Source organism: Cydia splendana, chromosome 1, assembly GCF_910591565.1.
Source record: "Cydia splendana chromosome 1, ilCydSple1.2, whole genome shotgun sequence".
In the NCBI taxonomy this organism is placed as follows: domain Eukaryota; kingdom Metazoa; phylum Arthropoda; class Insecta; order Lepidoptera; family Tortricidae; genus Cydia; species Cydia splendana.
This window is the reverse complement of record NC_085960.1, coordinates 14,896,940-14,923,828: the sequence shown is the minus strand read 5'-3', so window position 1 is coordinate 14,923,828 and position 26,889 is coordinate 14,896,940. Positions and strand designations below refer to the sequence as shown.

Sequence of the window (26,889 nt, the reverse complement as noted above, 5' to 3'; positions counted from 1 at the left end):
CTCTATCTGTAAACTTTCCAGAGAGCTCATTAGATGGCATTATTAAAAAAGGTAATGCCTAAAACGCTTATAGATTTAAGAGAGGCAAGTCCAAGTTTGTTTAGAAGTCAATTGTGAACTGCTGTAAGGAGACAGTTTTCATACCTATCATAGGTACTTTAGGTATATTACTACTATATAGGGACCGTGCGCGTTTGTGGGTCTGCCATCTCGTGACCCGATTTGGAAACATAAACATGTAGGTATATTATAAAAGCAAGCGCTACCATCTACCGTTCTCGTACGTTTTCTTGTGCATAGTAGGTTCTGCCATCTTGTGGACTACATCGAAAGCATAAACTTCCAATTTACGCCTCGCGCCAAGAATCTGACGGCTCCTATGCTGCCCCCTATAGTTCATGCACGCTCCCTATAGGCAGGGGTGCGAAACTCCTGACTTCGGTCAAACTCGGCTCAGCATTGCTCCGAGCAATTATTAGGGTTGGCACCACTTGACTTCCTTTTGCGTGCACGACCACAGATAAGATAATCACTTGATTTTGACAACCCTAAATAGCCGAAAGGGATAGTGCCATATATTAGAAAGGGACAGCATGATTCGACCCTGAACCGCTGTCAAACTTCGTTTTTGTAGGAAGTTTCCTTTCTGTACGGTAGTACTATTAATTATTCTGTGCTATAGGTATATTATGATGCTCCTCTACACCATCGGCAATAATGGACCATTACAGAATGGGCGACGATTCCAATATCGTGTGGGCCGCGCACAATCATGGCCGCCACTTCCTTTGATGTTTGCCGGAAAACCGACAGAATGGCGATTACGCTCCATCAAAGCGATTATGGGCCACTGTAGGCCATTAAGGTCCTCCACACGTTCGGGATCAACTGCAATTGCCCATCATGGCCAATGGTATAGAGGAGCCATTAAACAAATATAGGTAGGTATGCAAGGGTGGTATTCCACCTGTCCAATGACATATGCGAGACGCAATACACACTGGACAAAGAAATTGGATAGGTAGAATACCACACTAAGTCCCAACCCCCCTCTAACTTCGTATAAAGACCGTGCGTGTTGGAGGGTCTGCCATCGCGTGACGAATCGAAAATAATTCAAGCTTCTAAGAAGGCGCTGCCCCCTACGCTTCACGATGGCTCTATTTCGGATAGTAGGGTCTGCCATCTAGTGGCCCTAAATCTAGAAATAGACATAATACTTCGCGCCAATGAATAGGGACCGTGCGGTCCGTGCGCGTTGGAGGGCCTGCCATCTTGTGGCCTGAATCGGAAACATATGTGCACATGTACAATGCCAAAGCGACCTGCTACCATCTACCGTTTTCGTAAGTACGTTTCCTTGTGCATAGTAGGTTCTGCCATCTTGTGGGCTACATCGGAATCATAAACTACACATCTACACCACGCGCCACAAATCTGACGGCTCCTGTGCTGCCCCCTATAGTTCATGCACGTTCCCTATAGGGGCGGTTTTTGGGACGAAAGTGAAACAACAATAGACTGGAATTTATTTACTTTATAAAACGTGCGTACATGTCTCTAAAATTCTTAAAAGCGTAAGTAATAAATAAGAAATGACTGGTTTAGGTTTACTAACTGGACTGGGATCATGGATCGGGACACAACTTGGATCTTCCTTTAATGGCGTACAGTTACATTTGAAGTTATTAGTGTAGGCAAGTGTAGGTATAACTATATATCAGTCAGTACAGTAGTTCTATTAACTGCGAAATAAATGCAATAAATTCAAATTAACCCATGGCGTTCCATGGGCCATGTTGCTCGTGTAGAAGTTTAGAGTAAATTTTAACCTGTCTTGAAAAAATATAAGTTCTGATTTAATTCCAGATTTTAATTCACTCATCTACAACAAATAAAACTAAAACAATCTCAATAACTGTAAACAAAAAAAAGCTTTAAGTCTTAAAGGTAGTTAAAATATTTATTTCACATAAAACTGACTAACAACTCAACAATCTACTATAATCATTAATAACACTCTAGTTTTTACTTGAACTAGTGGCAGCAGTACTAGTACTCGTTTTGGATTCTTTTATACTTTCTGGGGCTGGTACAGCTGGTTTGTCTTTGTTCCAATCTTTAAGTCCCTCTGGCAATGTGGTGTCCTCATCTAAAGATCCTGTACCTTCGACAAACTCCTCGTAGGTGCTCTTTTCTGGGAAAGGTCTAGGTCCCAGTAACTCAATCATATCATCTCTACTCAAAATCTCTTGCTTTAGCAACCTTTCTGCAACTTTTATGATGTTCTCCTTATGCTGAGTCAATAAGGTTGTTGTGTGCTTATGCGCTGAATCAATTAATACTCTGACTTCACCATCAATGAGTTCAGCTGTTTTCTCTGAATAGGGCTTATCTATGACCATTTCACCTGGCTGTGGCATTTCAAATGATACATTACCAACTTTAGGGTTCATGCCATAGTGAACTATTTGGGCATACGCACTCTGAGTTATCTTTTTTAAGTCATCTTGCGCTCCCGTGGTGATTCTACCAAAGAACAGCTCTTCACTAACTCTTCCACCAAGAGTCATGCACATTCTATCAAACAGTTGTTCCTTGCTGTAAAGGTATTGTTCTTTTGGCAAATACTGGGCATACCCAAGACCCTTTCCCCTTGGAATGATAGAGACCTTAAGCAAAGGGTCTGCATGCTGCAGGAACCAGCCGGCAACAGCATGTCCTGCCTCATGGTATGCAACTATCTTTCTTTCTTCCGGCTGTAGTACATTAGATTTCTTTTCCATGCCAGCCACTACCCTCTCAATAGCTTGTTCAAAGTTCTTCAGGGTGATGTTGTGCGCCAGCTCTCTGGCAGCGATCAGGGCAGCCTCATTGCACACATTTGCTATGTCTGCACCAGTGAAACCTGGAAATAACAACAACAATAATCTCAATTATTAATACAATTTGTTAATAGTTCTTGAGCATGCTGCTGCTAGGGGTGATACATAAGTCTAGTTGCACACGAGTTGTCTAATTAGATTATAAGGGCGAAGTGAGTTATGCTTCTTTTGATTCATCTACATTATAAATTAGCTTCAAATAAACAGGTTTCCCATAGGAGGAAAGCGAATATCAAACCTCAGATATGCCGATGACACGGTCCTTTTAGCGACGTCTGTGGAAAATATGCAGGAGCTGTTTCAGAGACTCGAGACGGAGAGCGATGGAATGGGTCTCGCAGTAAACAGGAGCAAGACGAAGCTAATGGTAGTAGACCGTGCCAAAAAACTGCCCAGAATAAATAACATCATCCCAGGGGTTGATATCGTGGACCACTATGTCTATTTGGGCGCACTGATCTACGATGATGGCGACTGCGTACCTGAGATAAAGAGGCGTATTGGTATAGCTAAGGACGCGATGACCAGACTGAATGTCATCTGGAAGAAGAGAGGTATAACCATCACCACCAAGACCCGGCTAGTACGCGCTCTAGTATTCCCCATATTTCTGTATGGCGTGGAAACGTGGACGATACGAGCCCGAGAAAGGCAAAGGATCGATGCATTCGAGATGTGGTGCTGGAGGCGTATGTTGAGGATACCTTGGACCGCCATGCGCACCAATGTATCGATCCTTTCACAGTTTCGTGTCCGGACTCGCCTACCCACAGTCTGCCAGCAGCGCATACTGTCCTACTTCGGCCACATAATGAGGAGGGGAGATGAAAGCCTTGAAAAGCTGATCATTGTTGGAAACACGGAGGGCAAACGAAGCCGAGGACGATCTCCAACAAGATGGAGCGATCAATTAAAAGGGGCTCCATCCTCAACCAACTTTTGCTCGGTTGTCAGAGACGCGATGAACAGGCAGTTCATCACCGTTGGAGGCAGATCATAAAGACCAGGTGTGGAGCATCCACATCCACCGATGACCACGATCCTCAGTCATGAGGGAGCGACCACAGAGAGAGAAACAATGTAAACACTAGCTAGATTTACCTGGAGTTAATGCAGCCATTTTTCGTGCTAGGTTCTCCTTGTTTATGGTAGTCTTTAATGGTTGGAGATGTACTTTGAAAATGGAGGCTCTGCCCTTAATATCTGGTGCTGGTACAAATATTTGTCTGTCAAATCTCCCTGGTCGCAACAAGGCTTTATCAAGGATGTCGACCCTGTTAGTGGCTGCTAGAACAACAACATTAGTGGTAGTGTTAAACCCATCCATTTCTACTAGCAGTTGGTTAAGAGTGTTCTCCTGTTCTGAATGGCCTCCAAAGCTGCGTCCACCCCTCTTTCTACCGACTGCATCAATTTCATCAATGAATAAAATGCAAGGGGCATGTTTACGAGCCATTGAAAACATGTCTCTAACTCTGGAAGGACCAACACCAACAAACATCTCTAGGAACTCAGATCCAGAAACTGTGAGGAATGGGACATTTGCTTCCCCAGCAGTTGCTTTAGCCAGCAGAGTTTTGCCAGTGCCTGGGGGCCCAGTGAGCAGAGCACCTTTGGGTATCTTGGCTCCCAAATCTAGGTACTGCTGAGGGTTCTTGAGAAAATTGACAAACTCCATTATCTCAATCTTGGCTTCCTCACAGCCAGCAACATCTTGGAATTTTACACCAATATCAGTTGGATTTATTAGTTTCGCAGTTGATTCCATCACTCCTCCAAAGAGGCCACCACCTTTGCGGCCTCCACGGCCCATCATGTCGGCCGAGCGGCGCATCATGTAAATTAAGAACCCAATTATGAGCAGAGTAGGTAACATGCCAGTTAAACTAGATGCTTCCACTTCGGTTTTATAAATCACAGAAATAAAATTTGGTGGATCAACATTCATTTCAATTTGTGCGTTTTCTAAGTTTCTCTCAAAGGAATCAACACTGCCAATAGCAAACCAGATAACCTTGTTCTCTAGTGCTGATCCTGGTTGTAACTTCACTCTCACCCATTTCTTATTAATCACTTCAAGCTTTTCCACAAGTCCTTTATTGAGGTACTGATTAACGAAATCTCTCCAACTTATTTCTCTATATCTAAGTTCGAAGTAGGCTATCGAGGCGAGTAAGGTTACGACACCCATTGCACCAAACATCATCCATTTTTCCCTGTCGCCACCTTCGTAGGAGCCGCGACCGCCACCACTACCAGGGCCTGTGTTTGAAAACATGTTCATATTCCATTTGTCATCTTTTGGGGAGCTTGGTCTGGATGGCGGGGGTGAGCTTTTTGACGGCGCTGGGCTGTCATCTTTGTCCGGCTTTTTCTGCTGCTTTTGACTTGTTCCAGGTTGGAAATATTTTTCAAAGCCCTTAGGAGGTTTCTGACAAAATCTGTACCACTGGTTCAGAACGGAATCTAGTGCCGCAACGCTGACTGGTTGAATTTTATGGCCATTGAACTGCAATTTGGATAACTGAGTTTGGGTTAACCTGAGCCCTTTCCACATGCTGATATATAGAAGTGACTATTTACAATGATTAATGATGATTTATATTTCACAATACTATTGAAAATTAACTGAGAATAACGTCATAACAATTATTTGTGTGAGACTGAGATGACTTATGACAAACACGGTTAGAAATTTCTTGTCAGTCTATTTACGGTTCGGTGCAGCACTGACTTATAGCTAGGGCGAGAAAACGAGATATCGTATCGGTAATATTGTAATCGATAAAACCGTACTTTGTGAATGTGTATTGCTGCTTTAAGTTCAGAAATTGTATTGAAATGAAATATTTTTAACATTTCTAAACACAACACAAATCAGACATTTCGTTTTCGCAGAAATATGAAGTAAATAATATGGTTTACTAATTTTACCTTTCTGCTATTGCCAACGGGTAAATTAATGAAGTGATATGTGTTTTAAAAGCGTATATACAGGTTTATGATATTAGTTCATCAATTTCTTTACATAAACTGGGTCAAGTAAGTGAACTCTGTAAAAATAAACGCAGGTATTGTCATTATGGATCAAGATAAATCCGAAGGCAGTTCGAATGCACCAAACCCTGGAAAGAGGCCACGGCCGTTTTTATTACAGCCATGTCCAAAGATCGCTCGATTGTCCATGTACGACAAGCCATCAACCAACTGCCAGAAAAGTCCTAGGACTAGTGTGCCAAAGAAGAATAAACTTTCATATAATATTACTGATGTCCCAGCCTCTGGCACTCCTGTGCCAGAGAAACGGGTTCGTAAGGCTGGACCGTATCTTTTAGGGCCTAAACTGGGTCCGAGTCCTGTGAAAAGTATAGTTCAATGTTTGGCTAGAAAAGAAAAGACTGATGATTTTTATCAAATAAAAATTTTGACGTTACGCCATGAGGATCAAGCTGAGACACAGGATGACAGGCAAGGGAAGATGTTACTGCACACTGAATATTCTTTATTGTCACTATTGAAGGATCAAGATGGAGTGATACATCACCATGGACTATTTAAGGTAAAAATAAAACCACTAAAACCAATACAGTAAAACCCATTCATATTCATTCTATTGTTGCACCATTAATAAGGGTGGTATTCCACCTGTCCAATGTGTATTATGTCTCACGTTTTACTTAATGAGAGAGTGAGACGCAATCACATTGGACCAAGATTTAGATTTAGATTTCTTTATTTCAAGATGAAAATTACACTATAAATTTGCTACATTTGTTAAAATTATGTTTATCTTCTCATCATGATCGTCAAAAATTACATTATAAATTAAAAATAATAAGATTAATTGTGTCTCCCAATAAGGATCGTCATGTACAAAGAAAAACATGTCAAACAATTGAATATAAGTAAACCAAATTAACATTAAAGTTGATGTCAACGTAAATAATTTTTAACTGTCATTAAAATGTCAAATAAAGATAAAAATATCACAAATGAACAAAATGTCATGTTTTAAATACAAATCAACAAATTAATAATAAATAAAATTATGTATGTTGTTACAAATTCAATTCCATGTACTCATTTACAGAGGACAGAGGGTTATCCAACAAAAGGTTTCTCAATTTGCGCTTAAATGTTTCACATGGCTCATTTCTCAGATTGGCAGGTAGATATTGGACAGATGGAATACCACCCTAAGTAAACAATAAAAAAAAAATGATTAGGCAGTAAGTACTCAGCAATCTTGTAGTCTGTATATTTACAACTTTTAGCAGCTTATAACTAGAAATATTCAGTAATTATTTGGTATTCAGCATATTTGGCAAGTTTTTCAATGTTCATATGCAGCCCAATTATTTGGTTATAGTGCAAAATATGTTTTATAATAAATAGGTTAAGTCTTCCCATTGCCATTAAAAGTGTCAAAACACATGTTGAATCTGTTTTGATTATTTGGCAAGGGCTGAAAATTTGTTTGAGACCTTTAAATCTTATTTTTTAGGGAATTTTCTCAAACTTATTTCATATTTGTAACTTTTTTTAATTTGTCTATAGATTGTGTCACGAAGGTTAGATTTGATAAATCCGCGCGTCATCATGGATGACACGAACTATAGCTGCAAATTATTTTTTTCTGTTAGACTATGTTGCTGCTGCTATTTGAGGCTTAGTTTGAAACAAAATTATAATTGTGTTAAACAATACAATTTTGTCTAGGTGTGGTAGGTAACAGATACTGTTTTTGTGCATATAGTATTATTTAAGTTAGCTGCAAACATCATATTTATATTTCCAGGATTATGCTTTAGAGGAAGCTCCCAGTTATTTTGGATCTAACCGAGCATATAAAGGCAGTGGATCTGGCCGTATATACACTGGGCGTGTCCGGGAGCGGCTCTTTCTAGTACTTGACTGTGTAAATGCTCACCAGTTTAGTGAGAAAGGTAGTGAGCTCATCAATCTCCAGCAATATGTTACAAAAGTCAAGAAGGTTCCAGAAAAGGAGGCACTGTTGATCTTCTATGACATTGTGAGGGTTGTTGCTAATATGCATAAGGTAAATTTAAATACTTTTTTTAAATTACTGATGAATACTGGATGCCTAAAAGGTTGTTTAGAAATGTCAATTTGTGACTAATAGTCAGAAGGGGTTATTAGTTTAGGTGTAGTTATCACAGACAGTTTGTGATGAGGCTATTAATTTCAGTATGTAGGTCTGCCCTTTGTCTATTTTAAAACTGAAGGAGTTTGGTGTATTTGGTAGTATTCCATCTGTCCAATATATTGGTCCAATGTGTATTGCGTCTCAGATGTTTGCTTAATGAGAGAATGAGACGCACTAACATTGGACAAAGCAATTGGACAGGTGGAATACCACCCCTAGTTCTAATATCTAATTTTGGAATCACACCTAAATCATCTGGGCATCTCCAATTCCAAATAACCCCACCTTCCACAGTTAGGTAATAAGAAGGATGAATGTATTCTTAACTTCATTGTTTCTTTCTGCCCCATCACCAATACACCATTGTCTTGCCTTACAGAACAAAATAATTTTTTTTTTAGAACAACTTGTTTCCCTTTGATGGGCATCTTATAGATCAATAAAATAATCGTATGACAAAATTATAATAGCCGGGTCTACACAGAGCGAGCATACGCGTGAGGCAATTTCCTCGCGCACAAAATGGCCAGTGTAGACGTGCCTCGAGCGCATTGCCTCGGCCGTATGCTCGCTCTGTGTGGACCCGGCTAATGAAACTTACCAAAAACATTAATCAGTCAGAAAATGCAAAACAAGATATTTGTTAGTGTGGTTTCAAATGTACTTTTTAATATTACAGAGAAATGTTGTGCACCGGGATCTGAAGTTGGGGAACATCGTGTTGAACCAGAGAACTGGCCGCATCACCATCACTAACTTCTGCCTTGGGACTCACCTGGGCAGTGACAGGGACTTGTTAAAAGATCAAAGAGGTATTTTTGTCTTACATTATTATACAATGCACAGTTGGTGCCCTCACTTAGTATTCTTACATAATATATACAACTGTACTGTTACCCAAAGCATAAAAGTTAATTAGTGATAACAGTAAGCATATTAAACAAAAAATATATTTTTTGAGTTTGAATGAAGACTGTGATTATTAAAAAAAAACTGTTCTCCAGAAGCGACTTCTATTAACTCTAGTCTAGTCATGTCACATGAGTTTATGTTACAACATATTATGCAAAATGCGCCAAATATTTATACAAGTTTTCTCATTTCAGGGTCCCCAGCCTACATATCACCAGATGTTCTAATGTGCAAGCCATACCTCGGCAAGCCATCAGACATGTGGGCGTTGGGGGTTGTGTTGTACACCATGTTGTATGGCCAGTTTCCATTCTGCGACACCAGTCTCGCGCAGCTGTTTAGCAGGATACAGGCGGCCAGTTATAATATACCGCCGTAAGTTTTGTTATTATAGTTATTTTTATAGAGTCTGTGCGGAAAGAGAAGAGTCGTGGCAGAAACGGGAACTAACATTTTAAATTTTATATGGCAATCAAACCTTTGACACCTGTCTTGTAAAAAGTAAACTAACTTCTGTCATTGTATATTTTTATTAACAAAAACCGCAAGTTTTATGTACAAAATATTTTCAAAACACGATAAAACCGAACATAAAACCACAAGGAAAATTATATTTAACATTGTTCGGTTTTGTCAGCGGGAAGAAAACGGCTAAAAGCCGACTATCGACTTACAAAAAGTCGCAGAACGTGTTTCCGCTATTCACGGGTATTGATGTCAAGCATAATTTATGTATTGAACTTGGCTCTCCTTTTTTACATTTATGTTTTTGGTGGGATATCAATACTTTTTGTAAAGAAAACTAGGCAGGTATTGAGATTTAATGTTTTTTCTTGTGTTTCCATTGCATGGTTTTACTTCTGTTCTTTGTATAATTATGTGGTGCCGCGCGCCGCCGACGACATACCGTTGGCCGGTTGTTTAGCGCGTATTACAAGTTTTTTGTATGGGGACACCACTTATTTTTTGACTTAACTTTATTTTTATATTTCTTTTATATAGCAAATATAATAATACATATATTGGGATAGTTTCAAATATCTGATTGTAACGGTTCCAACGCTACAATAACATTTTTTTTTTGTATGGGGACCCCCCCCCCCTATTTTTTAACTTTTTTTTATTTTTAGGTTTTTTCCTACGATTACACACAATAACCGAGCTGGATTCCAAATTTCATCCTTCTAGGTCATCTGGAAGAAGTAGGTTAGGTTTAGGTACTTATATGCCAGACACAATAAAAAATGTTCTTTTTGTATGGGGACCCCCCTATTTTTTAACTTTTTTTATTTTTAGATTTTTTCCTACGCTTACACACAATAACCGAGCTGGATTCCAAATTTCATCCTTCTAGGTCATCTGGAAGTAGGTTAGGTTTAGGTACTATAAGTCAGTCAGTCAGTCCCAAAATTTACGACTTTTTGACCTTCATATCTTTATAACCGTTTGAGCTAGCTTCATGAAATTTGGGCTTCTAGATGTCCTTATGGATATAATTAAACACACGTAGTTTTATGTGTTTACGTTAAAGATGTTTTGAGTTATAGAAGGGTCAAAAGTGGCACCAAGTGGTTCGTGTAATATTACACTCGGCGCTGGCTAGCCAGTTCCTTTGCTTGAACTTGGCTTGACACGCTGCCGTGTGTCTAGATTAGAAAAAAAATAAAAATTGCACAATTATGGTAGGGATTGTGTAATATCGAATTTCTAATGTTGTGCAATCAGGTATTAAAGATTTTTACATTAAATAACATTTAATTATTGCAGCGATGGTAACTCTGTTCAAGTTTCGGACAGCACCGTCTTTCTTATCCAGAGGTTGCTGGTGAAAGACCCAAAACACAGACTGCTGGCAGATGAGGTAAGAACAAGAAATATTTCCATTTAACGCAATCTTGCTAAGAACGCGTTTTTATTCACGGACCTTTTGTGCTAACAAAGTAGTTTAGCTATCAAAATCGGGGGCATGATTTTTCCTTGATTTTACACCTCTTGTGTAATCAATATCTCTTAGTTAAGTTGAACTCTTCCCATGTTTTTGTAACGGGGGAAGGAAGGGGGGCAATAGCGTCATCCTGTGACAAAACTGCAAGGTCATTGCCACTACAACACCCACCATGCCTCATATTCTAAAATAAATATGGACATGCAAGAATGAATCCAATATACAAACTATAATATTCTCCAGGTGCTAGACCAGCTATCGAGCATCATAGCCAGCTCGGTGATAGTCCCGAGCGTCCCCGACGACCTGCAAGTCGTGCCCGAGGTGGTGCTTGAGGAAGACAAGGTTAAGGAGACACCTGAGGAGAGTAAGGCGCTAACTCCGGTACCGGACAGTGCGGAGAAAGTGCAGACTGCTAGTGTGAGTATAGTATACTGTAAAGATTGATTCATGAAAGGCGAGTTCTCATAACAAATGTGGCTCAAAATGTACACACGTTTATTTTATTACGGCGGCCGAAGGCTGAATATTCGTCGCTACGACCAAGATTATGGCCGAATATTTGGTATTTGGTATTCGGCCTTAATCACTATTCGTGGCATCTAAATGTATCTATGTACCTTGCCAACGAGTGACACTAAAAAGTTGCTTCCCACAAATTTCAGGAGGACGTCGGCGTATACTGCGTCCCCCTACCGGACTTCCTAGCTCTGAACTTCCCAAGTTCGAGTCAGGCGAGTGCGCAGACGCAGACCGGCGACGTGGCGGCGCCCGCGCACGGCCAGCGCCACATCACCGTGCAGCGGATAGGCCGGGACGCGCGGCCTCTCAACCACTCGGAAATTGCCAGGTACTCACATAAACCATACATTGTTGTATCTCATATAAAATATCCAAAAAAAACCAAAAGACATACTCTTTTCTCAATTCTTTCTTATTCTCGATTCGGTCGTATGATTTTTTTTTTATTAATTTTGTAAGCAGAAACATTTGAAAGCTATTGGTCTATGAAAGAGCCAATGAAGGGAGATTTCCCTATTTCTCTAAAACGAAACCTCATGGACATGTGCATTCTTCCCATCCTGACCTACGGAGCACAGACTTGGTCCTTGACAAAAGTTCAGAAATCCACCCTCAAGGTTTATCAACGCGCCATGGAGCGTGGTATTCTCGGCGTGAAGTTGACCGATCGCATCAGAAACACTATACTACGCTCCAAAACCCAAATAGCTGATGTGTCTGAAACAGCCGCCAAGCTGAAGTGGGACTGGGCGGGACACGTTTGCCGTATGCCGGATGACTTGTGGGCTAAAACAACAACCATAATTGGGTCCCACATCAAACCCCGGGGTCGCGGCAAACCTCGACGGCGTTGGCGAGAGGACCTCGACGCCTTTGACAGGAACTGGTGGGAGACGGGTCAAGACCGGGATACGTGGAAAGGGAGGAGGGAGGCCTTTGCCCAGCAGTGGGACACTCTAGGCTCATATAAATAAAAATAAATAAATAAAGAAACATTTGCGAACGATGCTTTTAAGCTTAGAAACAAATTAAAAGTGGTAAAATTCACTGTCTTGGGTGGGACTTGAACATACGACCACCGGATCGCTAGCCCGGTGCTCTTCCATCTGAGCTACCAAGACCTTACCCAATACCTTATTTTCCCACTTTTAATTAGATTTTTTTTTATGTTTGCTACCTCAGAACTCCGCCATTTCTCAACCGATTTTTTTTCCCTAGAAGTATAACGGATTGGTACCATTTTTGTCAAAATCGAATAGTTCTGATGATAGGATCCATGAGGGATCGAAGGAACTTCTGAAATCTTATAGGCATAGGTACACATATTGATGTTGTATTTTCATCAACAAATCAAGCATTTATATTGAAAAAAGTGACATTTGATGAAATGGATCTGCTGATGAAGACCAGAACGAAACACCTCAACGACACGTACGTATGTGTACGGGAAGCCGTTTAGCGACCACATACCGTACTTCAAACATTTGATGAGAAAGACTGACATTCAACTATTTTTTTAACTGTCAGGCCGGATTATAATTGAAACTAATTTTTACAGGTACCAACACATGTTTACGAACAACCAATCAAGAGAGCGCACTGAACCGCCCCGGCAGAACTTTGTCCCCGAACCTCGGCCAGAGAACTCCAGGCTCCGAGCTTTAGCCCAAAGGATCCCCCGGCTCAACCCCATAGTCGCCAGCACCTCTGGTCAGTCTACTTCGGGCACTTCCACTGACTTTCGGGTCATCCCGTGGTCCGAAAGATCCAGGCTGCAATTTGATAGATCACTCGACCAAGACTATGTTCTTAGGTTACCGCTTCTGGAACTGGCCAGATTGCCACACCACACCACAAGCAGGATCCTGAATCCGCCACCAGTGCATACGGTGAATCTAGAGTCGGTTATAAATAACCCGAGACCGCCTGCTGATAATAACGAGTTTGACTATAACTAGAAAAATATTTCTTTCTATAGGAGTTTGAACTTAATTGATGTTTTTACTTATTTTACTCAAACTGTGCAACTACGTAGCTGTAGTGTTGGTAGTGGGTCTGTTACATATTGGATATAAATGTGTTAGTGTATATATGAACGCTCAGAATTAGTAATCCTGTTCTAGCCAATTTTATCATGTGCATATATTGGGCCTCAAATAAGTAAAAAACGTTCTCAAATTGTTTAACTATGCAACCTTTAAGTAATCCGATTAGCATTTTCAAAATATGTAAAATAAGTAATTACACCGTAAATCTGTCCTGTTTGTTATAGATTGTCTCGTTAAATGTCGTATCATATACTTATTGTGGCATAATGTTTACAGCCCATGTGACGGACCTATGTACACTTCTACAGGGTATACGAAGTCCCTTTTGCAGTTGTCGGGTGATAAAGATGCAGTTATACATTTCGATAAATGAGGATTGTTGATGCAAACCAATTGTATATAGCACTGATTAGACTAGATTCTAATCAGTACTAATACGATAGTAATACGATAAGTTACCTTCCCTTCCACATAGCTTTAGTTCGCAACCTTTTCGTTTTTTAGTTTTTCGCTGTCTTTCTGTCTGCGCATTCCCATTTCGGAGCAATCCGGGATCCGGGACCAACCATTGAGTACTTTTCGCAAACTTGAACTAAAATTACTTCTTGCTATATAAAATTGGCTTGTTTTAGTACTCATCTTTGGAAATGTAATTTCGACAGTTGCCTTCAAATAACAGAGTTTGAGCAAGCTACGGGCAAATATGTGCATTCTAACAATATCGGAATGAAAGGGATTGATCTAATCCGCTATATCTAATCCTACAAATTACGAGATAATTCTATATTCATTGTTATGTTATAGTTAACATATTTTTTATGTTTATCGGGTATTTTAATCTAACCATTTTAGGATCCGACAAGTAATGTTATAGCAATACAATGTTTGTATTACTTAATATGATTCGTCCATGTTTATATTACATACATTAAACACTTAAGTTTGCCAAATTACAATGTATTATAATTATAAAACTTAACATTAAGTTTCTCAGTATAATGTATGATAGTCTACAACGTAGCTGAGGTAACGGTTTTCTCTTTTAAGATACAGACTGCTATCTGTCATTATAACAATGATCAGTTCTGTTACAGAATAGTAACGTGTCTGGCACTGTAAACCACACGTCTCTTTGAGACCGTTTGATACGTAGAAAGGCGCTGGTATATTGCCTTATCAATCTTATCATTGTCACTCGACCAACGCAACTATGTCTTCTGGACGTCGGAAAGTGTGTGTTTTAAGGGAAAAATAGCATTCATATGAAAGTGTCATAAATAATGGCGTTATGCAGGCCTATTGCACAAGCTAACTTTTGCGTGAGAAGGATACTATTATAGTGTAGGATATTATTTAGTGGACATTTTACAGCCTATGGGAAAGTGTCACAATCTTAGGGATTGCTTGTTGAAGAAGGCTGTATGTTGTTTTATGTATATGTATATTTTTTAGATAAAATACGAATTAATTATCTATGACATGTGTACTTGTACAAATAAAATGGTTTATGTTGTAAGTAGTTCAATTTTGTTGTATTCTGTTAACTAAAGTCCTAAAGTGTCTACAGCGAGTGACGGAGTTGTATGATTTAACTCACGTATTTTTAGTCACTCGCGCGACATGTTTAGGAGAGCCCAGGGGGCCGATTTTTGAATTTCGAGCTCTATAATTCGTGATTTTCCCTTTAATATAACTCATCTACAATTTTATTAAGGCATTTAAACTCTACTAATATTAGATTTGATAACGAGTGGTCAATACCACTAGATTCCCACAATATCTATTGCTCGTATTTCAAAACTGATAGTTTAGATTAGCATTAGTTTAGTTTAGATTAGCCGTTTTCCACAGACTTTCGAGTGACGAAATCGAGCGCTCAAAATTAAAAAATCGGCCCCTATTAGATCCCCATTTTCAAGCATTACAATGCCGAGCACATTGACGTATTATCTAAGGACTGGCTTTACGGGCACTAAAAATGGTACTAGTTCAGCGGTGTCACTCAAGAATTCGGGCCTAACGCAACTAGTTGCGAAATCATCAACCAATTACGTGCGTGATACGAACTCATCAACCAATCGCGTTGTAGCGATGTCACACCGCTGTACTGGCCCCATTGTTATTGCCCGTAAGGCCAGTCCTGAGATATATATGTCAATGGCCGCGGTCGCGATAACCGCGCGCCGCTTACCTACTGTCTCGACATCTTAATTCTTTTCACGCCACTGTTCGGAAATGTGGCAATAGATGGTCTAAAACCAAGCTGCAAAGTAGGCAATAGCTGTAGCACCTGAACCACTACTACTACAATATTTCATTGTTATCATCATCTGTCATTGGTGACGGTTCGCTACAGCAATGAGTATCATTTAAAACATAAAAATCAATAAAAGGTCTTTTTTGGCGCAACTTTTTCCTTAAAAATAAAATAAGGTTATTTATAGGACCAATTTCTTGTATGAAAAAAAAAAGAAATGTCAAAACCATTCAGTTCATTTTTTTAACAATTATCCATTCAGTTCACGCTTAAGGCGTTTTTTACTTTTGTAGCTGTTTGTGGTTTTTTTTAGCAAAAACGCTTCTAAGTTTAGAGTCGGTTTGAAGCAAATAAGAGAAAAACGCCTGTTAAAAGTGATAAAAAAAGTAAAAAAGGCGGGATTTGAAAATACTTACTGACTTGGATAGTGTAAATTGTGTTTGACTAAAAAATACAAGAAACGCGTATATCTACGCTCGCTATAAAAATGAGTTCTTCTAGTGAAGAAAATGATATTCTTAAGCCCCCTCCAGACTATGCGCGTGAATCGCGGGCGAAGCCGCGAACGCGAGTGTGCAGTCTATTTTCGCAGACAGCGAAATCGACTCCACACTCGCGTTCGCGGCTTCGCCCGCGATTCACGCGGATAGTCTGGAGGGGGCTTAACACTGACGCCTACCGAAATTCAAGAGACAGCACAGGCAGTGGCTAGTAATTTGCTAACTGAGAAATCGCGGGCAAGTACTTATAGTTATGCAAATGTTTTCTTATTTCCTCGCAGTAAGTAGTCGTGAAAAGCACTATATATGTAATGCCTCGGCCGGAAACGCTAAAGATGGACTCGTATTATTTGAGTTATCTCAAACGACTCGTCCATCTTTTAGCGGTTTTCCATCCTCTCCTACAATGTACTATAGATGGGCACTATACCTATCTCTACCTAATTTTTATCAAGCAGAAACGTCTACGAGCGATACTACAATATTTTACGACCAACACTCGAATTTGCGACCATTGGAGCGCCGGCACAGATTATATAATAGACACCGTCTATTCAGCACACACAAGACACCATTTCAGTCTCGGACCATTGCTTGGCGATTTGGCACTTGAACGGAAGAGAGAGAACTAAGTATGTATCTTAGAAGTGCATGGGTGCCTTTCATATCTCGGTTACTCAAATGTACACTACTGCGTCGTGCGTGGCAGTCATTTTTGTTTATGGTAGTATTTTGTTTTATGCTCATTCTATCCATGCATACAAAAACGATTATATTTCATAAAAGGCATGCACGGACCTAACACTAACAACAAAAACTATCTTTACTCACAAGTTACGAGTAACAAATGGAGCCACCGCATTGCAACAAAACGGTTGCCCATATTGCCTTTGAAAACTCATCGGGCTAGTATTCGGACTCAAGATTCAGTGCCCAAAGCATAACAAAAGCCATTTTGATGGTCTAGAAAACACCTATACGACCAATGAAAAGGAATGGCATACCTTATACGAGCTGTCTCTCATAAAATGCCTGAATAGGAAAAAGTGGCGCTATTTGGTAGATACCCTTAAATAGATACCCACTTGCGGCGAATCTTAGGACTTGGTTGGATATAAATTGGATATATGTACTTAATATAAGTATACTCAATAAAAACAATTATTTTTATTTTAATCCGAAATCCTCGTCTTATTTCAGATTAAACTTTGATTAATGAGATTAATCATGGATCAGCATGGAAAATAAATATAATGGAATGGCAGTAGGTATTTTCGTTATTAGCTTTTTAAGTATATTTTTAATTGCATTTGGAGATCACGAAATAAATTGACGGCAAATGATTCGTTTCGTCATTCGTATTGTGCCTTTCCAACGGTATCGCTCGTATCATTCGTTTCTCGTTTATTACTGATTTCGTATCATTCTGTATTCGTCACTCGTTCTTTACGAACAAGACGAATAAAGAACGAGTTTAATAAGAAATACATACTTAAACGAATAACGAATGAGGCGAGCGATGCTGATACCTTTCCAACTGCGTGCCATCGTATCAAAAGTTTACGACCTTATTCAAATTCGATTTTTATGATTGTTTTAGTGCACATGTTTATGAGGGGCTTTAAATATCGAAACGAAAAGTAATTGTCTGTAAACGATTGAATAATCATTTGGTTGATTGGTACCTATACACGGTGGCCGAAAAATATGTGCATTCCCGTTGCCAGGGAGGTTTTCGGATATCACACAGGTATATTATAGGGATATTAGGTATCACACAGTGCTTTTCGATTGCCACTAGAATAAACAACAATCAAAATTAAATTATATACCTAATTATATGAAAAATTAAGAGTAGCTATAAAAACACGATCTTTTTAATGCTTTGTACGATCTGTCGCCTAGCGGTCTCAGCTCGCAGCAGCTCAGCCCATGTTAAACATTGAAATTTACCATGAATCTAGTATACCTATATACCTGGATCAGGCATGAGGGGTGGGGAAATGACCGAACGGGATAGTCTTATGTATCTTTCAGTAGGAGTAGCAGCGAAATCGCTATTATTGTTTGTCCTTGTCACAGTCTCACATTTTTTTTATTCCCCACCGAAAATGTAGTAGGTATGGATGGATTATGGTGGGCAACAAATAAATTCGACCAATCATAGTGTCGCATTGCGTATGTTTTGTCCCTCACGGAGGGACGCGTATAGCCAGTGTTGGCCGAACGTTAATTGCAATTGACCATTAACCAGTACAAATTGAACCGTAAACGGTAACGGACGTACGGTTACAGTTGACGGTTCAATTTGTACTGGTTATTGGTCAAGAATATTCAATTGCATTAACGTTTCGGCCAACACTGCGTATAGCACATCTATAGGATCTAGGAAATTTTCAGTGTTCGTATGAGGGGTAAACTGAAAGTTTTTAGAAGAGAGAAACTAGTAATTAGGTTGTCACTCTTTATTTTACGTAATGGGTGCTTTAACTCTTTCTGACCACGCGTACTATTATTTTTATTAGGATTGGATCACCATCAAACCAGGGATCGTTACCGGTATAACTAAAAATCAAAATTAGACCTTAAATGCGCAATATTGGTTTGATTTTCTAAAATGGTATTTAGGTACGGACAATGAATTACAAGACTAGCTGAATTTAATGCAAAAAAAATACATAAAAAACCGAGATACATACCGAAATTGAATACCGGTTAGTATATAATTTGTACGAAAATAATACCGGTCTTCGATCCCTGCTCCAAACGCACACGGTTCATTCTCCCAAAGTGAAAGTTAGTGCAATAAAGTTCTTTTTATCACATATTCATTTAAAACAATATATTATAAATACCCTAACTTTATTTATTATCAACGAAGACAAAATAAGCTTTTCTCAAACATGCAATGAAATATTGATGTTATGTTCCTTATAATAGGCTGCGAAGTATGACGTTTCAGGTGCGGCTAGGACAAAAGGTCGTTAATGGAATTTCATACACATCTTGCAGGCCTAGGCCGGCAAAGTCCTATTTTTTAATTTTCATTTCACAGATATTTGTGACACAGCATCGTGGCATTCATCCATTAAAAAAAACTAGAGGCAGTATTTGCTTTATGGTTCGTAATGACACTCTGCCACTACGCCTATAAAAAAAAAACAAAAAACAATGTTTGCTATAATTTGCAGTTTTATTTGTATAAAATCAACATGAACTTAATAAATAATCCATTCTATAATTTTATAATTTTTAATTATAAATTTAACTACACAAATAAAAACATTTAAAACATTTCATCTAAACCAAATCTAAACGTTAGCGGTAAAAAGGTCTACTCAAACACGCGTAGTTATATTTTTTAAATTGTTATGGAGGTAAAGTTGAAAAATATTCATTCTGTTTTATTGGATTTATGGTGCGTTGTTGATTTTTTGACTTTAATATGAGTTCCGACGAAATAATGAAATTAATATTAATTGTAATCGTAGGCGTTGGAATTGGCAGCGTAAGCAGAATTGATTTTAATAACTTGCTGCCTCTGCCGCCAAGTCAAAGACGAAGTATGTATATGGTTGCTTATGGCAATTTTATTATTTGAGAAACTAAGAAAAATGGCTTACAGTTTGTTAGAAACAGTTTTGTGGCATATTTTAAATGAATGTAACTACAAATTCGTCAACACTGTGGAAATTATACTTATTTACTCCGTGCATAAAGCAACGATGTATGTGAAACATGATATCAACATGAAAGACTATGTAAACTTATGTGACGAAAACGACAGTCAGACGGATACAAGGCGAAAAAATCAAAGATACATGAAAATATACGGGTAGTAAAAATACACGACTCGTGTAAAACATACGCGTGATAATGATATAGGTACGTGTTGGTTATATTTTGGGTGTACTTTACTTTTCGTTTTTTCTATAAATAAAACTTGGGTTTCGTGGATTTTTTATTTTATTTATTTCATTGCATGTTTGAGAAAAGCACTATACATACCTCGGCGGGAAATGGGGTTGCCCGCGCTCAGACCTATCCGGCCTCGCTTCGCTCGGCCGTCTATATGTCTTCGGCCGGCAACCCCTTTCGTCCCGGCCTCTGTAGTAATGTACTATTGTTCTAGTTATCGATGCATTTAACACGCAAGCTCTACTTGTTAACAGGAAATTATTGTGAAGTAGGTACCTACAGTGGTACCTAATTTACCTACCTACCTATCTATATATATAAACTTGTATTTGAAATATCTTTACTACTAACAATTATAATGTGCAGACAATATAAATATGTATAGTAACAAATAGTAAGCAATACTAGTTAAACTATACACTTAACTACTATGTACCTATATCTATCTGTACAGTCAGCAGCAAAAGTTGCTAAGCGGGCGAGGTGTTCAAAATTACACACTTGACACGTTATTATTCTGTTAACAATAAAGTCGTGTCTAGATCATTTTGAACAACTCGCCCGCTTAACAACTTCTGCTGCTGACTGTATTAACTTCGCATGGAATAGGATCTTACTAATTATTCAAATTAAAAAAAACTGAAAACTAGGTTTGACTAGGGAAAATGCGCATTCACATGGTATTCACTAGTTTTCACGGCCTACGGCCTTGGCCTAAAATAACATTAAATCGGGAGTTAAGTAGGTATAGCTTTTTTCTTACAATCTATTACTCCCGCGGCAACAATATGGGCCGTTGTCCATCAGTAGGTACACCTGCATGAAATAAGATCTTTTTCGAGCAAACGTGATGAAAAATGTATAAAACAGTTTCCCATTAAGGGGTCATCCATTAATTACATCACACGTTTAGGGGGAGGGAGGGGGTCAAGAAAATGTGACATGTTGTGACAAGGGGGAGGGGGGAGTCATAAACTTTGTGACGTCACTTTAACTTCACCAGTAACCGAAAATGTATTTAAATTATTTTATACGCTAATTATCATTTAAATAACAAGGTTTTGAAACGATAATCGTTTTTTTTCGTTTAATTTTATTTCTTAATCAGTTTTGGGTTATAAAATTACTAATAATTCTTTTGTCAAAAATATTTTGATAAAATATTAAATAAATATTTGCCGATTTCGTTGAAGAAATGTGACGTCACACCAGGGGGGAGGGGTTTGCCAAATGTGACCAAGTGTGACAAGGAGGGGGGGAGGGGTAAAAAAACCTAGAAATTCGTGTGATGTAATTAATGGATGACCCCTAAGATTAGGCTACATTTTAATAACAAAACTTCTGTGAGACACATACATATTAAATAAATTAAGAACGGGTCACTCACGTATTTTAAGTCGAAAACGCCTTAAAATACGCGAGTGACCCGTTCTTAATATATTTATATAATTAAGTTACATTGCTTTCGTCATGCATGTACCTACCTAGGTAAGTACGTAAAAATCGACACACTTGCCATCATTTCCTTACTATTATGGATGCTTGCTGCGGCATTGCTTATGATAATGTACAATTAATCAAATCTTTTACATACCTACACAAACTTTGAAGTGAGCTACGAGTGCTACGACTATAGGTACGCGTGCTTTAATTTAGGAGCTTTAGTAGTAATCGTTATGGAATAAAATGACAGACCTTTACGACATGTAAGTATCCTAGTTTTTTATGCAATCCTAAAACCGGCCAAGTGCGAGTCGGACTCGCAAACGAAGGGTTCCGTACCATTATCTATAAAAACGGTCACCCATCCAAGTACTGACCCCGCCCGACGTTGCTTAACTTCGGTCAAAAATCACGTTTGTTGTATGGGAGCCCCACTTAAATCTTTATTTTATTCTGTTTTTAGTATTTGTTGTTATAGCGGCAACAGAAATACATCATCTGTGAAAATTTCAACTGTCTAGCTATCACGGTTCGTGAGATACAGCCTGGTGACAGACAGACGGACGGACGGACGGACAGCGGAGTCTTAGTAATAGGGTCCCGTTTTACCCTTTGGGTACGGAACCCTAAAAAATGGGTGTGACGCTCAATGGGCTATTAAAGGACATGATGCACTTGTAAAATGATAAAGGTGTACGCGAATACAAGACTGATGAAGGATATTGGCAGCGAACTATCGATTGGTATGATACGCCAGATGTGAAACTGAAACGGACGCAACTTCAAGTAGCGAATCCCTTTTGATATGGCGACCCGTAGATTGTCATCTGAAAATTATTATTACTTACTTAAAATTACTACGATAACCAAGAAGATGCTAACGCAAAAATTGTAGTTATTATATTGAATTTTTACACGTTTTAATCAAGGGCATGCACATAGGTATGTCATGAAAAATTCATACGGAACCTATTACTATATTTATAGGTTCTGTGTGAATATAATTCTGTTTTTCTCGATTAAGTACCTACTTCTTTGATTTCCTTTACTTTTCTGGTTCGAATTCATATCTATTTATTATATTATATATTGAGTATTTATTTATTTTTATTTATGTTACATTTATATATGTAGGTATGCATTCTAGTATTGTTATACACCGTGTTTTTTTGATTTCCGTTAATTTCAAGGGTGCATTCCTGAGCTTAAATCAAGTACCTAACTTTCTCAAAGACACCGATATTCTAATTAACTCCATTTCGGAGATAATCAATAATTTATTTTTTTCCTATAAGGCCTCTACAAGCGTGTACACTTGCCTTAGGGTCGGTTTACATATTGATTAGTGTTTAGAATGAGTTCATACATTTGCTACTAAACTTAAGTAAGTTAAGTACAATCTCGGTCGATCAATGTTCGAAATGGCATTGATATGTCACAGATTTCAATTGTTTGGTTGAGTTAAATGTAATGCCTGTATTACAACAACGCTACATGCTACATTTAATTACTTTTTAAACTTTTTGTTTGCAAAAAAAAATATTTTTGAAAATTAAGTATGCCATTTAGTTCTCTTAAACGTACTTAACCATACCCCGAAGTTAACGGAATTCAATAAAAACACGGTGTATATCTATTTATGTATTTGTTATTCAAAACTTGCATTTCATTAATTTTAATGATTGTACACTTTTGCTTTTGTTTGTCATTCATCGTTACTTATCTGTCCTACTCATTTCCTCAAAGGTTAACTGGAAGAGATCCCATACAGGGATAAGTTCGCCTTTGTTGTATTTAATTCACTATGTAACTGTTTTTCTCGTGTTTCTATTTATATGTACAATAATATACCTACATACATATATAGATACCTACCTATACATATTTGCAACGGCAAACTCCAACCAAAACCTTAATAAAAAGGTTAAAGTTGGCTCGATACAAACTAACACGAAAATATCATATCTACTTTTTTTTGTATATTTCATAAATCGTAATTATAATAGCGTTGTTGTAACACGGATATTATGTTTTAATCCACCAAACAATTGAAAACTATCACATATCAATGACATTTCGAATATCGATTGTCCGAGATAGTATTTGCGTTTAGTAGCAAATGTATGCGCTGAATTCATACTCAACACCCATCAACATGTAAACAGGCCCTAAGGCAAGTGTACAACTGTACGCGCTCGTAGGGGCTTTATTAGAAAAAAATAAATCACCATTTATCTCCAAAATGATGGAGTTAATTAGAATACCGGTTTCTTTGAGAAAGTTACTTAATTTATATAAGCTCAGGAATGCACTCTTGAAATTAAAGGACTAAAAAAACAGCGTGTATGATATGATGATGGGGTTGGTCCTACAGGAAAAGTTGCTCAGTATGACATATACATATATTCACCTCGCAAAATATGGCTAAGGGTTCAAGAAACATACTGTATAAGTAACACCTACCTTTACACTTGGAATGCTGCAATGTCAAAATCAATAAAAGATTATCAACTTCCATGTGTATCAGTTCCATGAAAACTGCTGGAATGAGAACTAGCATCGTTGAGTATATTGACTCAAATACATAAACACTCGAAGGAGCCTGAAACATTAGTTAGTATTGATGTCAAAAGGGGAAAGCTTTGCAGTTACACACAACACACACAGAACACACACGCACAGAACAGACAAAAAAACACACCCCCACAACACACACCAACACACAGAAACACAACACAGAACAGAGAAAACAGAGAAAAAAAGCCATACCCATACAGAGATATCCCAATCAATTAAAAGAGTCGCATTAAGGTCCAAGAGACTGTCTATGAAGCGCATCATCAGGGCTATTAAGTACTAAAATACACAAAAATAAACCATTAGGTAGTTCACGAACGACAGATAGCGAAAAGTAAATGGATAATAAATGGACTTATTGCTTGTGGAAGGCTAAGCTTAAGAAATATAATATATTATACACTCGGTCATATGGAGCAAATTACCGTTGTTTGTATTTTATCCAGAAGTTGAACACTATCGAGAAGCTGTTTATATGCTAATAATCCTGTTTTTACATCAGATGTCATGTTTGTGTAATCATTAATTGGCTGAATAAAGATATTCTTAAAATGATTTCCAAGTTTAATCATTCTTTCATACATAGCGTCAAATATAATAAATCGAATAATGTGACTGAAATCGATGGTCATGTGAATATAGGCGTGAAGAGAATAAATCACAGGGCGAATAAAAAGGTTGTCCAAAAAGAGGAGGCCAATACAAATTCTTACAAGAGCAATAAAAAAAAAGACTACATATAGCCGAAAGCTTGCTAAGTTCAAACAATCGAGGCCTAAGGTTCGATCTATATGTTTGATGGAACTCAGGTATTTCTTAAAACAATCATCTTCTATTATGAGAGTTATCCAAATACTGATAAAATATTCCAAAAACAACCATAGTGTATTATATTCCATCGTATTTGATGAATAATGGAAAAGCAATGGGCATAACAAGGACAAAACAACGCAATATATTCTTTCAATTGTCAAGTATAACTTTCTACATTTGAAGCTGTAATGATGGCCAAAAATGGCACGAATAAATAACATAATATTCAGAGGTAAATATTTCTGCAGAAAATTTAGAACTAGATTGGAGGTATAACCCATACTAAAATCAGGCATATTTTTTTAAAGCTTTGTAAAAATTTAATGCTGATTTTGCATGTAGGTGACTAGGTACTTAATTTTTTTTTTCACTGAGAAAGTATGCCTGCACAGTAGTTAAAGTGCCGCGTACCACTGATAGAATATTGGGTGAATACCTGTGTGCAATTGCCCAGTATTCAGTATACAAATATAATAACGAATTACTTAGAGTGATTAAGTATCATTGAAGTATATTCTAGGTTCTAAATAATAACTGCAGTGTTCACTTGCAGTCTCTATAGCAACGTCAATGAGTAGCGTCCACGTAGCTGATTACAAGATAGGTAATGGGTAGTGGCATTAACACATTTTTGTAATAGATTTTCTATTAATAGGTATCACTAGTTAAGTTAAGTGAAGCGCTGGTGGCCTAGCGGTAAGAGCGTGCGACTTACAATCCGGAGGTCGCGGGTTCAAACCCCGGCTCGTACCAATGAGTTTTTCGGAACTTATGTACGAAATATCATTGATATTTACCAGTTGCTTTTCGGTGAAGGAAAACATCGTGAGGAAACCGGACTAATCCCAATAAGGCTTAGTTTCCCCTCTGGGTTGAAAGGTCAGATGGCAGTCGCTTTCGTAAAAACTAGTGCCTTCGTCAATTCTTGGGATTAGTTGTGAAGCGGACCCCAGGCTCCCATGAGCCGTGGCAAAATGCCGGGATAACGCGAGGAAGAAGGAAGGTATCACTAGTTAAAATATAAATTTACTTGGTATACGCACAAAACAACACATAATAAAAATTGAATAAAAAAATAAAATAATATGTATAATCATGTTAATATATTATTATCAATTATTATAAACTATGTAATACATTGTAGGTATCTACTGCGAGTATCTGTCAAGTTGAGCAAAACCAAACAAAGGCACAGCACCACAGCAGTACCATCTTTTCTTGAAGTAATTCGTCTGGATAAGCGCTGCAGTAGCGTAAAACACAAGCTTCAAATTTCAAAGTAGTGTTTAGCATTTATTAATCTGTGGTTTAGCGTAAATAATAAATATAAAATTAAACATATCGCAACTTCAGTTCCGTTGCAAACCGTACACAGTGCACTTAGGTATTTCGCGCGCACCAATAACCGCGAGCGATCACAGCATAGGGGCTGTCCATAAATTACGTCATCGATTTTTGACGATTTTTGACCCCCCCCCCCTATAATCATCCAAAAATCATGCTTCAAATGACCCCATTTCCTCCTACTTCATGCTACCGTCATCCGATGTCCAGACCCCCCCCCCCCCTAATTTGAAATGACGTAATTTATGAATAGCCCCATATTAAAACAATAACAGATTTCAAAATCTATCGTTAGTCTGTATCTTTAGGTATTAAAATAAAAGTAAACAAAATCTACCCTCCTGGCTCCTTATGCCAGTTGAGGGTAGATGAAAACATTACACGATCAAATAATGTAGGTTAAAGTCAGATCGTCCAGTGATAGATCCAGGCGGTTTTGTATTTGGTTGGTTAACCGATAAATGTTGTAACTACCCGAAAATGTACAAACTATTTGTTTACTTTTATTTAAATACCAAAAGATAAAGAGTATAGGTCTATTCGTATCCACGAAGATGT

At 38.1% G+C, this 26,889-nt stretch overlaps 2 protein-coding genes and 1 long non-coding RNA gene across 3 annotated transcripts in view; 1 reads left to right on the top strand and 2 right to left on the bottom strand.

The window, feature by feature from the left end:
- Positions 1–1,942: 1,942 nt before the first annotated feature.
- On the bottom strand, positions 1,943–5,607 carry LOC134790943 (AFG3-like protein 2). Its single transcript, XM_063761964.1, has 2 exons — positions 3,987–5,607; positions 1,943–2,908 (listed from the first exon to the last, which is right to left on the bottom strand). The coding sequence occupies exons 1-2, from the start codon at positions 5,440–5,442 to the stop codon at positions 2,022–2,024; spliced, it is 2,343 nt and encodes a 780-aa protein (XP_063618034.1). The 5' UTR covers positions 5,443–5,607; the 3' UTR covers positions 1,943–2,021.
- Positions 5,608–5,699: 92 nt separating this feature from the next.
- On the top strand, positions 5,700–13,788 carry LOC134790934 (serine/threonine-protein kinase 40-like). The gene is made up of 8 exons (XM_063761952.1): positions 5,700–6,444; positions 7,684–7,944; positions 8,732–8,864; positions 9,159–9,339; positions 10,732–10,825; positions 11,153–11,329; positions 11,575–11,759; positions 12,990–13,788. Exons 1-8 carry the CDS (start codon positions 5,968–5,970, stop codon positions 13,387–13,389), a joined length of 1,908 nt encoding a protein of 635 aa, XP_063618022.1. The 5' UTR covers positions 5,700–5,967; the 3' UTR covers positions 13,390–13,788.
- An 8,992-nt stretch (positions 13,789–22,780) lies between these two features.
- Positions 22,781–26,889, bottom strand: part of LOC134796630 (uncharacterized) — a 207,278-nt gene continuing 203,169 nt past the window's right edge. The window contains exon 2 of the long non-coding RNA XR_010144981.1: positions 22,781–23,116. This is a non-coding gene — a long non-coding RNA (uncharacterized LOC134796630). The remainder of the gene's footprint in view (positions 23,117–26,889) is intronic.

Excerpts from the sequence above, each read along its gene's own strand:
- LOC134790943 (XM_063761964.1), bottom strand. The coding sequence starts at position 5,442 with ATGTGGAAAGGGCTCAGGTTAACCCAAACTCAGTTATCCAAATTGCAG. Across the intron at positions 2,909-3,986 it reads AATGGCTGCATTAACTCCAG|GTTTCACTGGTGCAGACATA; the intron begins GTAAATCTAGCT and ends TGTTATTTCCAG.
- LOC134790934 (XM_063761952.1), top strand. The coding sequence starts at position 5,968 with ATGGATCAAGATAAATCCGAAGGCAGTTCGAATGCACCAAACCCTGGA. Across the intron at positions 9,340-10,731 it reads GCCAGTTATAATATACCGCC|CGATGGTAACTCTGTTCAAG; the intron begins GTAAGTTTTGTT and ends TAATTATTGCAG. Across the intron at positions 11,760-12,989 it reads AACCACTCGGAAATTGCCAG|GTACCAACACATGTTTACGA; the intron begins GTACTCACATAA and ends TAATTTTTACAG.